Source organism: Bos grunniens, chromosome 26, assembly GCF_055505025.1.
Source record: "Bos grunniens cultivar Pamir isolate PY7600 chromosome 26, Bosgru_T2T1.0, whole genome shotgun sequence".
NCBI classification, from domain to species: domain Eukaryota; kingdom Metazoa; phylum Chordata; class Mammalia; order Artiodactyla; family Bovidae; genus Bos; species Bos grunniens.
The window spans coordinates 17,388,667-17,406,463 of NC_141190.1; the positions used below are offsets into that span (position 1 = coordinate 17,388,667).

The 17,797-nt window shown below is 43.0% G+C and overlaps 1 protein-coding gene across 15 annotated transcripts in view; it reads left to right on the forward strand.

Annotated features, from left to right (window-relative positions):
• Window positions 1-17,797, forward strand: part of ENTPD1 (ectonucleoside triphosphate diphosphohydrolase 1) — a 106,026-nt gene that overhangs the window by 57,747 nt on the left and 30,482 nt on the right. For 13 of the 15 annotated variants that reach the window (XM_086378871.1, XM_086378876.1, XM_086378880.1 and 10 more), the window contains exons 2-3: window positions 1,142-1,269; window positions 14,681-14,798. Coding sequence is in view for 3 of the 15 variants with exons in the window: in XM_086378867.1 (XP_086234993.1) it covers window positions 1,142-1,269; window positions 14,681-14,798 (246 nt within the window). In the remaining 12 variants the exon portion in view is untranslated. The remainder of the gene's footprint in view (window positions 1-1,141; window positions 1,270-14,680; window positions 14,799-17,797) is intronic. The other 2 variants (XM_086378873.1, XM_086378879.1) reach the window with 1 other exon arrangement.

Sequence of the window (17,797 nt, forward strand, 5' to 3'; positions counted from 1 at the left end):
AGAGGAGGAGGGGACTCGAGTTCCTCTTTCAGTTGCTTCAATCCCTTGCCTTCTCTCTTAGAGAAGTGCAAACTATTTTGGAGAGCCCATCTCATTTCCACATGCTTTTTTTTTTTTCTTTTACGCGACCCTGTCCTTCTTCCCCAAAGGCTTAGGAAAAGGTTTGGGAATAGTTTGGGAAGCTAGAGTGGAGGGATGAGAGTGGAGGGAATGGGGTAATCATCCCATTTCCTATTCACCACTGCCGCAGCCTCTGTTTATCCTGATCAAAGTAAATTTGCCTTTTATAGAATTCTCCTTCTGCAACTTTTTTACATCCTGTGATGATGAAAGTATCTATAGGATACATAAAATAGTACAAATGATGAAATGTTTAAAACTCCACAGCCCCTATGTTATTACCTACAGTTATTTAACATGTAAGGGTGGTTGAAGTTGAAGGTCAAGCCAGGAAATGTCATGAAGCAAAGGGACTTTGATGTTTGTTTGGTGATACATTCTGAATACTTTTTAATATTGTACTCATATTTTGGTAGATTTTAAAAATGAGGAAGGCCATCTTTGCTTTCTTTGTTTCTTTAACCTTGATAGATCTATGTGAAGTAGTGAAGTGAATGAAGTCGCTCAGTCATGTCCGACTCTTTGCGAGCCCATGGACTGTAGCCTATTAGGCTCCTCTGTCCATGGGATTTTCCAGGCAATAGTCCTGGAGTGGATTGCCATTTCCTTCTCCAGGGGATCTTCCCAACCCAGGAATAGAACCCGGGTCTCCTGCATTGTAGACAGACGCTTTACCGTCTGAGCCACCAGGGAAGTCAATATAGATAGATCTATATGACCTAGTAAACAAGCTGCCAGTTTGGGATTTTTCCTTCTTATCTTGTATCTCATCATTGACCTAAGTCTGCCCATTCTCCTTACCACAGCCACTAACTCAGTTTTGGCCCTCATCACAGTACAGAAACATACTTATGTTTTTTAACTTTTACCCAATTACTTTGCAAGTGCCTCTTGGATAAAGATCACCTGTTATCTGTCTTTGCTGTCTCCAGAAAGCCAGCACAAGGCCGTACAGAAAGGGGAGGAAAATCAATGTCTGTTCATTTCTTATTGATGTTTTCTCTTCTTCTTTTGATTTTAGAATCTGAACTGAAGGTATTTTGCTCTAAAAACATACTGAGCATCCTTGGTTTCTCCTGCATCATCGCTGTGATAGCGTTGCTCGCTCTGGGGCTGACCCAGAACAAAGCACTGCCAGAAAATGTTAAGGTAACTCAAACCCCTGAGTATGTGTGTGTGTATGTGTGTATACATGTGTTTTAGGGTCCTTGGATGGGGCAGAGGGAAAGGGAAGTTATGGTAAATCAAAGCAGTAGGAGTTGAGGTTCTGGAAGCCCAGGAGCAAGTCAGTCTCCATTGAACTAGGTGAGAAAAATGGTAGCGGATGCTTATTCTGGAGGAGAGAATGCCTTGGGTCAATTAGGGATGGAAAGACAATTGTCTTTACAATTGTTCAGCAAACTGATTAAATCAGTATTCTAACAGAGACAAACGCTTTATTCACCACATCCAGATCTGTGATATATTGTGTAGGTTTCCATAACTCTAGTACTATCTCTACTTCCTACTCTTTGTTTCCTTGTGGAAACAATGAACTCTTTGTTTACTGAACACTGCATTCTTTGTTCTTACTCCATTATTATCACTATCACCAACATAATAAACTTTACTAGACAGCTCTGTATAAAGCACTTTGGAAGTCAAAGAGTCTGGAGAAGACTTGTTCCTCATCTCTAAAATATTAAAAAGAAATCAATTTAAAGGTCAATTTTTAAAAAGCCCCTGGAGACCACATACATGTATTGAATATAGTAATTTGAAATGAATTCATGGCTGTATAGATTTCTTGTAAAATCTCTACATTTGAAGAGCTTGTGTGTGTGTGTGTGTATCATTAAAAATAATTAAGGTCATTAACTCTGCTGTGATTTATTTCTGCTTCCTTTCAAATTCATCAAAGTTCAATTTCAAAGACATGAATATCTCACTAATACCTTGTAATATGTTCATTATTTAAGCCATTAATTTAAAAGCATACAGTAAGTTTAAGTTTTTATTGTAAATACATTGATTTTAAACTTTCATTTGAATTATAGTTAATAAATCTTCAAGGGCCCAGAGACCAGTGTGCTAATAAACACAAACATATGTGTGGGCAGTGACATATCCATGGAAGCCCTGAAATGCATATGCAAAAGTATATATATTTTTGCATTTGAATATACTAAACTTTGAGTCACTTACTCAAATCATTTGCTCTATAGCAGAGGCCTGCATGTTACATTGGCCTCTGTTCGCCACACACGTTCAACCCAGCGGGGCTGCGCACAGTAGTCCCCTTGTCAGCACTGAAGGCTGATACTATCTCACTGTCAATGGTCTCTTGACTTTAAGTATCCAGCAATGCTGGCTCTCTTGGCTAAACTTCACTCACAATTGAAGCCTCATGACATTTTGGTTTTGCTATTTGTTTACCAGCTCTGAAAGTATGTGATTGCCTTCTTGATTTGACCTTTTTATATGTTCATTATTGCATCATTGGTGAGGGAGATGGCTTAGGAGGCAAACCCATGACAGACTTAGACTCTGTTCTCAGTGAATACTTGTGGTCATGATGACTTTTTGTTGTTCATGATGGTTGTCTTCAAAACTGTTGTGATTCTGTGTTACTGTGTTGGCCTGGAAAAATGGAACAAGGTCTTTGCATCTAAAGTGAATCTTTATAGTAGTATGATTGGCCCGATCCCACTAGGACCCTCTGAAGAGCTGTGGAGAAAGCACTTCTGAATTACTGCTCTAGGGATTTATCCCTGGGTTCTCATCCCTGTTGGTCAAGGGTTGCCCCAGAGGTTAGCTCCTTGGCACTTCCAGGTTGGTGCATATGTCAGAGGGGCTGTGTGGGACTACCAGGTGGTAGGAGAGAAGACCCTGTGAAGAAATAGAAAGATAAGATGCAGGTTGAGCTAGAAAAATGCTGGTCAAAAAACATGAAGTGGCCACCAAAGTTATCTGAAGCATCACTGTTCTGATACCCTTTTGTAGGAGAGAGAGTCGTTTGTACACAGTTTCAGAACAATAGAGACATGTGAATACGGAGGTAGGTGTAGTGCTACAGCTGCCCAGAGGAAGGAGGCACCAGTTGTGCCTGGCCATGTGAAGACTTCATGGAGGAGGTGGCCTTGGAGCCAAGTAATGAAGAACACTAAGGAGTTTGACAGGAGGTGAGCTAGGACATTTTCTGGACAAAGACCATACCATTTATTGCAGAGGGGCAGCTAAAAATAAACAGATGATCCTGGAGAATCACCAACAGTTCATCATGGCTAGAATATTGAACACAGGGCAGGAAGGAATGGTGGGAGAGGAGACTGCAATCTGAGTATGCCTAGCTCAGTGATGGATATCTCATTCAGCTGTAGCAGTGCTCAAGATTGGCTCCGTATTAAAAGCTCCTGGGGAGCTTTTTAAAAATACTCATTTCTGGACTCTACCCTGGGTCAATTAGAATCTTTGGGGGTGAAGCCCAGGCATTGGTATGTTTTAGAACCTTCCCAGGTGATTTTAATGAGCAGTCATGCTTGTCAACCACTGCTTAGATTTCAAACAGGGTGTGTGCATGCATGCTCAGTCATGTCTGACTCTTTGCAACCCAAGGACTGTAGCCTTGCAGACTCCTCTGTCCATGGAATTCTCCAGGAAGAATATTACAGTGGGTTGCCATGCCCTCCTCTAGGAAATCTTCCCAAGCCAGGGATAGAACCCGCATCTCTTGTCTCTCCTGTGTTGGCGGACAGATTCTTTACCATTGAGCTACCTGGGAAGCAAACAGGGAGGTGGGGCACAGATTGTGTTTCTGAGATTCTTATTGGCTGGAGAGCAGATTAGAAGAGGAGAGACCAGGTAGGATATTCCTGACATTGTGTACACAAGGCAGATTAGGCTGGAACTAAGGCATTGCCATGGAATTAAGTTATTAAGGAGATACTGTGAGAGACACTGAGGTCCACCAGATCTTAGTGATTAGATTCCTTTCAGTTCAATTCAGTCTCTCAGTTGTGTCCAACTCTTCGCAACCCCATTGGACTGCAGCACGCCAGGCTTCCCTATCCATCACCAACTCCTGGAGCTTACTAAAACTCATATCCATCAAGTCAGTGATGCCATCCAACCATCTCATCCTCTATCATCCCCTTTTCCTCCTGCCTTCATTCTTTCCCAGCATCAGGGTCTTTTCTAGTGAGTCAGTCCTTTGCATCAGGTGGCCAAAGTATTGGAGTTTCAGCTTCAGCATCAGTCCTTCCAATGGATATTCGGGACTGATTTCCTTTAGGATGGACTGGTTGGAGCTCCTTGCTGTCCAAGGGACTCTCAAGAGTCTTCTTCAACACCACAGTTCAAAAGCATCAATTCTTCAGCACTCAGCTTTTTTTTATAGTTCAACCCTCACATCCATACATGACTACTGGAAAAACCATAGCTTTGACTAGACGGACCTTTGTTGGCAAAGTAATGTCTCTGCTTTTCAATATGCTGTCTAGGTTGGTCATAGCTTTTCTTCCAAGGAGTAAATGTCTTTTAATTTCATGGCTGCAGTCACCATCTGCAGTTATTTTGGAGTCCCCCAAAATAAAGTCTATCACTGTTTCCACTGTTTCCCCATCTATTTGCCATGAAGTAATAGGATTGGATACCATGATCTTAGTTTTTCGAATGTTGAGTTTTAAGCCAACTTTTTCACTCTCCTCTTTCATTTTCATCAAGAGGTTCTTTGATTTTTCTTTGCTTTCTGCCATAAGGATGGTGTCATCTGCATATCTGAGGTTATTGATATTTCTCCTGGCAATCTTGATTCCAGCTTGTACTTCATCCAAGCATGATGTACTCTGCATATAAGTTAAATAATCAGGGTGACAAGTAGCCTTGACATACTCCTTTCCCAATTTATTTATTTATAGTTATCTATCATTAGATTCCTTAGAGGACCTTTTAAGATAAAGATGGAACACCTTGGATGTCATGTTGAGAACAATCTCTCCATGCTTCTGTTTAAAGAGGGTGGTGGCCACATGCTTCTGAACGGGAAGGCTTTTGGCTGTCTCTACACATTTCCTGACTCTTCATCCCTGTCTGATTGTGGGGATCATTGATTCTGTCTGCTTGGAGTGCAACACAGCAGGGGCCATGGATTCACACCACCTAGGTTTAAACCTCAGCTCTGCTCTTATAGAGATAGGACCAAACTTCTCTGAGCCTCAGTTTCTCCATTTGTAAGACAGAGCTGATCACTGATATCTTGTAGATTACTGTAGGAATTGAGTGGGATAAAGTAAACTCAGTGTGGAGTGCAGAACAGGATGCTGGCCCACCACACACCCTTGTTGTTGGTAACTTATGTGTTGTCATTATCATCTTTGCAGCCTGTCTGCCTGGTGACAAATCACCACTTATCTTTTTCCCTGCCTCTTTCCATCTGACTCACCCTCTTCTAGCCCAGTTCAGGTTAGCCCTCCAGTTCCAAAGATCCAGTCTTGTCATCTTCCTGCCTGATCCACTTTGGGTTCAGCCTGGTTGGAAAGTGGTTGCCTCATGCCTGACCATATCTCACAAAACACAAGAACTCTCTTTTGTACTGATGGCCTTACTTGCCTAGCCACCCAGGTTGTAAGCATTCTGAGGCAAGGACTGGGTTTCATTCATCATTGTGTATATCGATATTTTTTTAACCTTTCACTCCATTCATTCATTTAATAAATAGTCATTGACCATCTACTCTGCTTTAGGCCCTAGGAATACAGCAGTGAGCAAGACTGGCCAGGTCCTGATCCTCATGAAGGTATAGTCTAGTGGAAGAGACAATCATTAACCAAACTGTCAACAGAATAAATGTTAAATTACGGCCAGCACAGCATCTGACTGGGGTGGCCTCACAGCAGTTTGCTGACTCAGTGAGTAGAGTGGGCTCCCTGCTTGGATGTGAAGAGGATGTGAAGAAGGACAGCAGAATTTGTCAGCGTGGGAGGCAGGCCTCTGCCTCAGGATGCCTTCTGGGTCCTGGCTCCCCATTCTCATTCCCAGACCTCCAGTGTGTAGGGCCCAGGAATCCACACACGTAACAGGCATCCTGGGCTGTTCTCATGACATTAAAGTCTGGGAACTGCTGCTGGGTAAATTTGCAGTGACCACATTAAAACAAACAAACTTGGACCTTAATATACTGAAGAATCATTAGCTGTACCTAAATGTCCCCTGGGAAAGTGTTTTTGTCCTGTGGACCTGGTGGGGAGGTAGCTTTGAGGTCTGTTTGGCTCACCACTTCCTAAATCGCTAGCTTGTCACCGAACACTGGCAGTTAGCAACCTGTCAGGATATTGCTACAGCACAAGCATTGCACATTCTGGCACACACAGAACCCCACAAGTTTCTCTCTAAGGCACCAAACTGACCCTGTCCAAAACCACATGCCTTCATTAAAACCTGCCACTTCCCTGGAATGCTAGCTCAAGGGCCAGACAGCTTTGATTTCAACCCCAGATCTGCCATTTGCTAGCTTTGAGACTTCTGGCAAGCAAATTCTCTCCACACATCAGTTTCCTTATATGTAACATGGTGATAATAGCTACTTGGAAGATGGCTGTAAGGATTAAATGGAATGGGACTGCCAACTCACTTATCAGAGTGCCCAGTGCATCAGAAGCTCTCAGTGGAGGCCAGCTGTCCACACTGCTTTGGGGATGAGTTTAAGGAAAGACCCTCAGCTCTTAGTGTGTTGTGGTCATTGGGCTGGTGCTCCCAAGGTTTCCAACTGCTGCAAACCTGTGCGGGGCATCTGCTTTTGTCACTGGGAACTAAGGTGCTATTTTTAGGACAGCGCTTGCAATTTTATCTTTTTTTAATGGAGAATTTGGAAGAATGTGCATCAATTTTCAACCTCAAATACTCTTGGAAAATAACTATAGTATTTTCACTCCACTGGATTTAAAAACAAAACAACAAAAACAAAGCAGCAACACCTGGAGATGAGAGGTGGTGAATGTACTTAATGCCACACTTTACACTTAAAAATAGTTAACATGGTCAATTGTAGGTTCTGTGTATTTTACCACAATTAAAAAAATAAAAATAATAGACAACAAAACTGCAGTTTGTATTAAAGGTCTAGTAACTCCAGCTAAAGAAAAAAGAAAAGAAGAAAATGGTCCCTAATTGTTTCCAGGTGCTTCCAGCATCACTGTAGCTAATGCAGACCTGATTTGTTTATAGAGAACTAGAGTCATTCAAAAGGACAAGCTCTGTTTATTCTAAAGGGCTCACAGAAACAGAGCGATGAGGTTGCTGAAGTTACCGTTAAAACTACAGGGCTTTTAAGAAAGATTCTGAAGGACCAATATGTGTGAAGAAACCAAAAAAAGTGAATTCACATGTTACCTGACTTCTGGGGTTTTTGTTTGGGGGAGGGTTGGAACTCAGCCCCATGGTATTACTTTATATTAGACTGTGCATATTCATGTCTTTTAGGACTGGAAGGAGTTTAGGGACCATATAGTTCTAACTCCCCTCATTCGTCCATGTGACTCAGCAATTGTCTGTTGAATTCCTTCTTTGTACTAGGAATAGGATCTACCGTGGTAGGTACTGGATATACCGTAGTAAGCAACACAGACTTGCCCTAACATGGCTTAGAATCTAACCGGGAAGACATATTAATCAACTAGTCACATAAATATGTAATTACACATTGTTATAAGTACTGTCTTTAGAGGAAAAACACAGGCACTCCGAGGCATGAATTAGGAGGGTAGATTCGAATCTGAGAAGGTCAAACAGGGCTGGGTCTCAAGTGAAGGGCTCTCGGGGCCAAGGCTCTGGAACAGAAATCTCATGGCCAGTGGGGAACTGAGACTAGAATAGCATGAGGGCAGTTGTTTTCTGAGCAAGGAGAGGGTTGAACATCCCGGTTCTGCCAAGTCAAGGGTAGAAGCGTGTCATCTGATGTTTCAATTTTCTCTTTCTTTTCACATTGAAGGAGACTTACTCAGAAGCTGGGCTTATGACATTTGCAGAGGTAGAATCATTTCCATCCTAAGACAGGATCTTCCCCACCTCCACATGGCCTCTAGTCTCCCTGAGCTCAGGCTTGGTTGCTACCCCATCTCCGAATCTTCACCAAGGCTCCAACATTCATGTCTCATGAACCAACACCCTCTTTCTAGACCACTGCTTCTATTCACTCAACATAGCTCATCAAGACCAATTATGATTGATAAAATCATGTACATGACCAAAAACTAGCTTAAGATCAGGATTTACACAGTCTGATCACAACTATATAAAAATTACCATGAATTGAAAAAGATCAGAAGGGAATAAAGGAACAGTGATGTCTAGTTGGTGAAATCGTAAATGTCTTTTTTCCTTTTCTCTTAATTTTCTAGATGCTGTTTAATAAACTTGTAGTACTTTTTAAAAATGAAGTAATATTGAAAATAATATTAAGAGGACGTCAGATCTCTAGCTCACTACTCAAATCTTTGATTTTTCTTTGATGTGAAGGACATACGGGGTTTTAGAAATGTCTTAAATATGAGCTACAGAGAAACACTGGGTAGAGTGATAACATGGCAAGCACTTCACAAAGCATTTCTATAGGGTGGAGATTGTATTTAAAACGTAATTCTGTTGTCACCGAGTCTGGGGGATGCCAGCTTAAACGAGGTTAAGTGGGTTTCTCCACTGTCAGACTTCTCTGAAGCAGTCACTACATAGTGGGTTCGTGAGCCCAGGATGGGGAGCAAGCATTCCCCGAACTTCTGGGAAGCTTTCTTCGCCCAGGTCCTTGCAGGCTTAGTGCTTTGGAAAATGCTGGTGTGAGGAAAGAGGATAAAAGCTAGTGGCTCCCGGGGTTCTAGATTGGTCAGGTGAGGTACAACTATGTAAGTACCCATTCAAGTCAAACTGCTCTGGAATGAACTGTGAAATTCATTTCAGTTAGGTGAAATGGACTGCTAACTCTATAATGAGCCAGCGATGAACGGCAAATGAACATGCTTTTAGTGTTGCAACAATGAAAGGCAAACGCCCCATATGTTCAAACTTAAGAATTTCCAGACAATCAAGATTTACCTATCCATAAGACAGCAAGCGATGCCAATTTTTTTTTTTTTTTTGTGCAATACATTTTGGAAGACAAAAAACATTTAGTACAATTCAACAGTTTAGCTGCTATATATATAAGGTGAAATGTGTATGTCAATTCCTGTGTTAAAGTCGCTCTACCCGCCCTTCTCAAGCACTTGTCAAATGAAATGTGGTGAAAGTTGTCGTTTCTCAACCACCTCACTGTGCAAGGCCTTGGTGAAACAGGCCGATAGGATCAAGCCCGGTCCCTCTGTTCTACTGGAAGAGTAGCTTTCGTGTCAACAGAGTAGACAGAATAGAACACCAGCTTCCAGAATAAGGCTGCTTGCGCTGCTGCCTAGCTAGCCTTTATCATGTCCTTCTGTGGTTAGAACATTTTCTGGCAGGGAGAATTCAGGGACCCTGCTAGGCAAAAGCAGGGTTTTCTGCCGTGTAAGCCCTGAGGCTCTTTCTCCACGCTGGGAGGTTTCCCATGGGTTCAAAGGCCCCAGACCTCAGTTAGATTCCTCTCTGTGCACAGAGGTCACCACCTCAGGCGATTCTTTGTTTGATCTCACTGCAGAGGCTTAGTTGCAGAGGAGTCTATGCCGTTTCTTTCTTCACCGTGCCCAAAACCAGCATGCAGACCCTTTTCTTTATAAGGGTGTAATGCTGGTCACCAAAGGGAAGTCCCACTGTGCCAAAGGGGGCAGAGAACACTGTGGAGGTTATGCAAGGTCAGGGAGGCTCACACAGCAGGACAGTGGCACTCCCTGGTGGCGAAATGGAAGAAAACTGGACACCTCAATAAGCTTGACATTTAGCTCTCTGCAGTGGTTCAGCTACTCTTGCCTGGAAAACCCCATGGACGGAGGAGCCTGGTAGGCTGCGGTCCGTGGGGTCGCGAAGAGTCAGGCACGACTGAGCGACTTCACTTTCACTTTTCACTTTCATGCATTGGAGAAGGAAATGGCAACCCACTCCAGTGTTCTTGCCTGGAGAATCCCAGGGACGGGGGAGCCTGGTGGGCTGCCGTCTATGGGGTCGCACAGAGTCCGACACGACTGAAGCGACTTAGCAGCAGCATCAGTGGTTCAGGGAGGTCAGTTAATTCTAATTCTTCTTTTCTCCCTGGAGGCTCTTAAGTTCTTCCCAGGTGATAAGACAATATGAGGCGATAGATGTAAAACAACTGCTGACTTAAGCAGTATCAAGGGGCAGACCACACTGTGAGGTCCGCAGCTCAGATGGGCAGCAAAGTGTGACTCAAGTGAGTGGCTGGCTCACACTTGAGAAGCGCCTCCGTGGTTTCTCATCCTTTTCCTTTCCTTTCCCTTCCATTTATTTTGCTTCTTGTTTCTTTCTAGGATAGGGGTGACAAATAAAAGGCACCCGAGCCACCATACTCTCTTCACAAGCCTGTGGCAGACACTGATAACCATGTCATTTATTTTCCTGATTAAACCCAGGGGTGTCACCAAAGATGAGTATTAATGGCTCAAAATGGGCATTGGGCAGTCTGCTTGTGTGCTAAGTTGCTTCAGTCTTGTCCAACTTTTTGTTACCCCATGGACTGTAGCCCACCAGCCTCCCCTGTCCATGATATTCTCCAGGCAAGAATACTGGAGTGGGTTGCCATGCCCTCCTCCAGGGGATCTTCCCAACCCAGGCATTGAATCCACATCTCACATCTCCTGCATCATCAGGTGGGTTCTTTACCACTAGTGCCTGTGGGAAGCCCATTGGGCAATCTACTCCTGGGTAAATACCTGAAATAAACGGATGCTTAAGCCCACAAAATGTTTTTCACATTTGGAAACCACTCCAGTGCCCAACAATGGAATGGATAAACATACAGTGCATGCATATAATGAAGCGCTCCACAGAAACAGCAAGGGACAAACTATGGATCCTCACAACCTGAACGCATCTTAGAGACATGCAGAATTAAAGAAGGTAGACCTCAGGGACACATACTGTGTGAGCCCATTTACTGCAGTTCAAGAACAGGCAGAACTCCTCCAAGTGACGGAAGTCAAGACTGGCTTCCTGTGGGGGAAGCTGGCTGAGACGGCCACTGAAAACAACCTGGGGGCTAGAAAATGTTGCGTACCTAAATCAAATCCCTTATGTTTATACAGTGGAAGTGAGAAATAGATTTAAGGGACTACATCTGATAGACAGAGTGCCTGAAGAACTATGCACAGAGGTTTGTGACATTGTACAGGAGACAGGGATCAAGACCATCCTCAAGAAAAAGAAATGCAAAAAAGCAAAATGGCTGTCTGAGGAGGCCTTACAAATAGCTGTGGAAAGAAGAGAAGTGAAAAGCAAAGGAGAAAAGGAAAGATATACGCATTTGAATGCAGAGTTCCAAAGAATAGCAAGGAGAGATAAGAACGCCTTCCTCAGCAATCAATGCAAAGAAATAGAGGAAAACAACAGAATGGGAAAGACTAGAGATCTCTTCAAGAAAATTAGAGATACCAAGGGAACATTTCATGCAAAGACGGGCTCGATAAAGGACAGAAATGGTATGGACCTAACAGAAGCAGAAGATATTAAGAAGAGGTGGCAAGAATACACAGAAGAACTGTACAAAAAAGATCTTCACCACCCAGATAATCACGATGGTGTGATCACTCACCTGGAGCCAGACATCCTGGAATGTGAAGTCAAGTGGGCCTTAGAAAGCATCACTACAAACAAAGCTGGTGGAGGTGATGGAATTCCAGTTGAGCTATTTCAAATCCGAAAAGATGATGCTGTGAAAGTGCTGCACTCAATATGCCAGCAAATTTGGAAAACTCAGCAGTGGCCACAGGATTGGAAAAGGTCAGTTTTCATTCCAATCCCAAAGAAAGGCAATGCCAAAGAATGCTCAAACTACCACACAATTGCACTCATTTCACACGCTAGTAAAGTAATACTCAAAATTCTCCAAGCCAGGCTTCAGCAATATGTGAACCGTGAACTTCCTGATGTTCAAGCTGGTTTTAGAAAAGGCAGAGGAAAAAAAAAAAAAAAAGGCAGAGGAAGCAGAGATCAAATTGCCAACATCCGCTGGATCATGGAAAAAGCAAGAGAGTTCCAGAAAAACATCTATTTCTGCTTTATTGACTATGCCAAAGCCTTTGACTGTGTGGATCACAAGAAACTGTGGAAAATTCTGAAAGAGATGGGAATACCAGACCACCTGACCTGCCTCTTGAGAAACCTGTATGCAGGTCAGGAAGCAACAGTTAGAACTGGACATGGAATAACAGACTGGCTCCAAATAGGAAAAGGAGTACATCAAGGCTGTATATTGTCACCCTACTTATTTAACTTCTACGCAGAGTACATCATAAGAAACGCTGGGCTGGAAGAAGCACAAGCTGGGATCAAGATTGCCAAGAGAAATATCAATAACCTCAGATATGCAGATGACACCACTCTTGTGGCAGAAAGTGAAGAAGAACTAAAGGGCCTCTTGATGAAAGTGAAAGAGGAGAGTGAAAAAGTTGGCTTAAAGCTCAACATTCAGAAAACTAAGATCATGGCATCTGGTCCCATCACTTCATAGATGGGAAAACAGTGGAAACAGTGAGAAACTTTATTTTTTGGGGTTCCAAAATCACTGCAGATGGTGATTGCAGCCATTAAATTAAAAGACGCTTGCTCCTTGGAAGGAAAGTTATGACAAACCTAGACAGCATATTAAAAAGCAGAGACATTACTTTGCCGACAAAGGTCCGTCTAGTCAAGGTTATGGTTTTTCCAGTGGTCATGTATGGATGTGAGAGTCGGACTATAAAGAAAGTTGAGCACCGAAGAATTGATGCTTTTGAACTGTGGTGTTGGAGAAGACTCTTGAGAGTCCCTTGGACTGCAAGGAGTTCCAACCAGTCCATCCTAAAGGAAATCAGTCCTAAATATTCATTGGAAGGACTGATGCCGAAGCTGAAACTCCAATACTTTGGCCACCTGATGGGAAGAACTGACTCATTTGAAAAGACCCTGATGCTGGGAAAGATTGAAGGCAGGAGGAGAAGGGGACGACAGAGGATGAGACGGTTGGATGGCATCACTGACTCAATGGACATGAGTTTGGGTGGGCTCTGGGAGTTGGTGATGGATGGGGAGGCCTGGCGTGCTGCAGCTCATGGGGTCGCAAGAAGTCGGACACGACTGAATGACTGAACTGACCTTCCTCTTGGTGGTGGTTTATATGGATTGCGTATGTGCAAAAATTCATCAGAACACTCTGCTATAGTCATCCCTCTCTAGAAGTCCTTTCAATGGGGCACCAATTGGAAAACTATTGTCCCAGACCTTGCTCCTCTGTTCCTCTGTATTAGAAACACAAGGCCTTAGTTAGGTCTAACTCTGATCCAAATCCAGGCTGTGTCACCTAATCACTCTGAATCTTGAGGAAATTACTTAACCTCTTTGTACTTTCTTTTCTCATCTGTATATTGGGGATGAGAACAGTATGTACTTTATAGCACTGAAGGTTAAGTCAGATAATTCTCACAGAATACTCCTCACAACACTTGCTGGTGCATTTCCCATCCTCGTAAAATACAAAGTGGCAACTTTCTGTTCTGGCCACCTCATTCTTTCCCATATTGTCTCCTTACCCTTCCTCCTCCACCCTCTTCCTTTGCTTTATTCTTCTTTCCATGCCTTCTATGCTTAAGACCCAAAATCATGAAATCGAAGTACAAATCTTTTTAAATTTATTGAATACAATTTATAGTTATATTTGTAATCAAAAAACAGGTACACTTAATATTTTCGATATCTCTCTTCCAGACCTCATACATACCAGACCAATCAAATCACAAATCTGGGGGTCAGACACTGGCAGCAGTAGCCTTTGAAACTCTTCAGATGATTCTCACATGATTCCAGGCTTGGGAACCGCTGGATTAATTACTTTCTATTCCCTTTCTATTTTCTCAGCTACTTCAGTATATTGATCACCTGCCATGCTATGCTAAGTCACTTCAGTCGTGTCCGACTCTGTGGACCCCACAGACGGCAGCCCACCAGGCTCCCCCGTCCCTGGGATTCTCCAGGCAAGAACACTGGAGTGGGTTGCCATTTCCTTTTCCAATGCATGAAAGTGAAAAGTGAAAGTGAAGTCGCTCAGTTGTGTCCGACTCTTAGCGACCCCATGGACTGCAGCCTAACAGGCTTCTCCATCCATGGGATTTTCCAAGCAAGAGTACTGGAGTGGGGTGCCATTGCAGGCCCCTCGTTGGGTAAAGCCTGGATGTTGCTAACATGCAGCCAGCACTGAGAGCCATAGTTCTAGAGGGACTGGTGTGTTGGTAGATCTTGTGATCAGCACAACTCCAGGCACTCACTCCCCCAACACCCAACCCACCCTCACCATGAGTTGAAATACGTTCTCCTCATGTTTCTGAAAGCCCCTGTCTTTTGTATCCTTTCTGTTGCAAGCTGAATGTGGAGAAGAATGATGTAATCCTGACAAGTTCTTGGTTTGTTTTGCCCTCAGTTTGGGATTGTGCTGGATGCGGGCTCCTCTCATACGAGTTTGTACATCTATAGATGGCCGGCAGAGAAGGAGAATGACACGGGGGTGGTGACTCAGATAGAAGAATGCAAGCTTAAAGGTAAGAGAAGAAAAAGGGATTGGGAGAGAGTGGGCACAAGAGAACAAGAGGCATGTGACAAGTGAAACACACGAGGTAAAGGGAAGTCAGGTGAGAACGTAGTGGAGCTGCTATTGTTGCTATTTTATAAATAATTTATTATCATTATAAAATAGTATTGGAATCAGTCCTTAATGATAAAGCCCTTGAAAAATAAACTTTAGAATAATTGGGTAATAGCTCCCGTCAACAGGACACTTCTTTGTGCTATGCACCAAGTACTGAAAATGCGTTATTTCATCCTCACAATCTCCCTGTAAGGAATGTATTCCTGTTTTGTTTTTTTTTTTTTTTTTCAATGAGGGCACTGAGGTTTCAAGAAGTTATGCCACTTGTTTAAGGTTACTTGAGCCAGTAAGTGATGGAACTGGAACTCAAACTGAGATCTCCAATTTAACTAAACCCTTATCGGTCATCTCATTAGCAAATATCTCCTCCTATTCAGTAGGCTGTCTTTTTGTTTTGTTGGTGGTTTCCTTTGCTGGGCAAAGACATGCACAACTTTAAACCCACGTGTTAGACAGTGGTTCTCAAATTTGAGCCTGCATCAGAACCACAGATGCCTGTTCTCACCCCAGAGTTTCTGGGTCAGTAGGTCTGAGACAAGGTCTGAGAATTTGCATTTCTATCAAGGTCCCAGCTGATGCTGATGCTGCTTGTCCAGAGAACCGCTGCTCTCAATCTTTGTCCTCTAATTCGAGGCTTGGAAGAAATTTCGAAAAGCCTTTAGCTTCTGTATAGGCAGGCAAATCATAGACCCTTAGGGCTGCAAAAAAGACCCTGTGGATCACTGAAATCTTGCTTTACAGAAAAGGAAACAAAAAATCTGAAAGTCCAGTGACTTGCAAGTAGAAACAGATCTAGGAAAAGAATCTCGCCTCCTAATTACCACTCCAGTTTTCCTGCTACTCTGAGTCACTGCACTGCCTGCTGAGTTTTTTTCCTAGTCAGTTTTCTTTTCAGGTCACAAAACAACACAGAGTTGTTGACAACAGCTCCTTCTGCTCCCTCCCATCCAACACTCCAGCACGCACTGAATGTTACCACACGGCACTGCCATCTTCGGACTTCTCTCTTGGCCTTTGGAGCCAGGGACTTACTGTTCAGTTTTAGTCAGACGGGTTACCTACGCCCCAGATAATTGACTTTTCATAGTTTGTCAGGAAAGCTGTAAATAGGAGGTGTTTCTAAGACAGCGAGTCATGGTATCCAGTGCCTGATGTCCTCAGTTTGGTCCCATAAATTCTGAGATAGTATTTCAAACATTTCTTAAAACCCAAATCCCTCATTTTATTGACTTCTATTTATTCATTGCCTTCCATTTCTGAAAGTAGTGTTGCTGTGTTAACCTAGCAGCTATCTATGGAGATTTATCCCATGCATATTTGGTCTAATAAATGGAGTAATTTTCCCTTCTCAAAAAGAGAGAGAGGGAGAGAGTTCTCTAATCAAATATTTAAACAGAAAGGTTGAGTTGAGAGCCACTAGTTACTGAAGGCCGGACTTTTTGGAATCAAAACAGTTAGCTGATAACTTGGAGCTGATTTTTCTTATTACAGTGAAGTAGACAGGCTGTTTAAAATTTGGCGAATGATACTGGTGAATGATATGGATGAGATAGAGGCCTCCCAGGTGGCTAGGTGGTAAAGAATCCCTCTGCCAGTGCAGGAGATTGAACCCAGGTTCAATCCCTGGGTCGGGATGATCCCCTGTAGAAGGAAATGACAACCCACTCCAGTATTCTTGCCTGGAGAGTCCCATGGACAGTTGAGCCCGGTGGGCTACAGTCCACAGGGTCACAAAAGAGTCAGATACCACTTAGCAGCTAAATAATAGCAGCAGCATGGATAAGGTCTGGATACTTACTATTAAAGCAAATCCTCATTAGAAAGCATTGAAAATGTACATTTTTAGCTTAAAATGAGCCAAAATTGTTGTGCTAACTTCAAAAAATTCAAGGAATCTTGGCTCTAATCCTCTCCATAGCAACAGTTTAAAAGGCTCTAAAACTGGATAAACAGTTTTGCAAGGCAGTCAGGATATCAGAATGGGAAAATTGCTGAGGAATCATGAATACTATTCCTGTTTTTTCTAACAAAGGAAGAAATTTTGCTTCAGAAATTTTAGGGGACTGGCCACAATTACGAAGCCATTCCTATCTTTTCAGTAGAAGCCCATGTGCCTGGTGCATATTTTAATTTTTATTCTTTTTTAGAAAAATTTTAAATATAAATTAATTTATTTTAATTGGAGGCTAATTACTTTACAATATTGTATTGGTTTTGCCATACATCAACATAAGTCCGCCATGGGTGTACACGTGTTCCCCATCCTGAACCCTGCTCCTCCCTCCCTCCCCATACCATCTCTCTGGGTGCCGGGCTAGCTCAGTCGGTAGAGCATGAGACTCTTAATTTTTATTCTAAATGTTACCTTTCACCTTTCTGGTCTTCTAGGAATTAGTATTTTTAACTACAGCTTTGTGGAAGAAATGTCATAAAGCAGCTATATATAGAGTAGTTATCTATAAGATCCCCATTGCAATCCGAGAGCCTGTTTTTAGGAAGGTTAGGTCATTGAATGTGAAAATTGCACCACCCAGTGGCAAAATTATTGAACAGCAAACAAAACCAGCTCGAGGTGTGACAATAAATCCTATCAAGGGTAGATTCAGTGAGTTACCCTTTAAGTACCAAAACCTAATATTGTTGTTTAGTTGCGAAGTCACATCTGACTTGCAACCGCATGGACTGTAGCCTGCCAGGCTCCTCTGTCCATGGGATTTCCCAGGCAAGAATGGGAATGAGTTGCCTTTTCTTTCTCCAGGGGATCGTTCCAGGTCAGGGACCAAACCTCGGTCTCCTGCTTGGTCTCCTGCTTGGCAGGTGAATGCTTTACCACTGAGACACTTGGGGAGCCCACCAAAACCTAACGAATATCAAAAAAAGAAGTGATGTGCT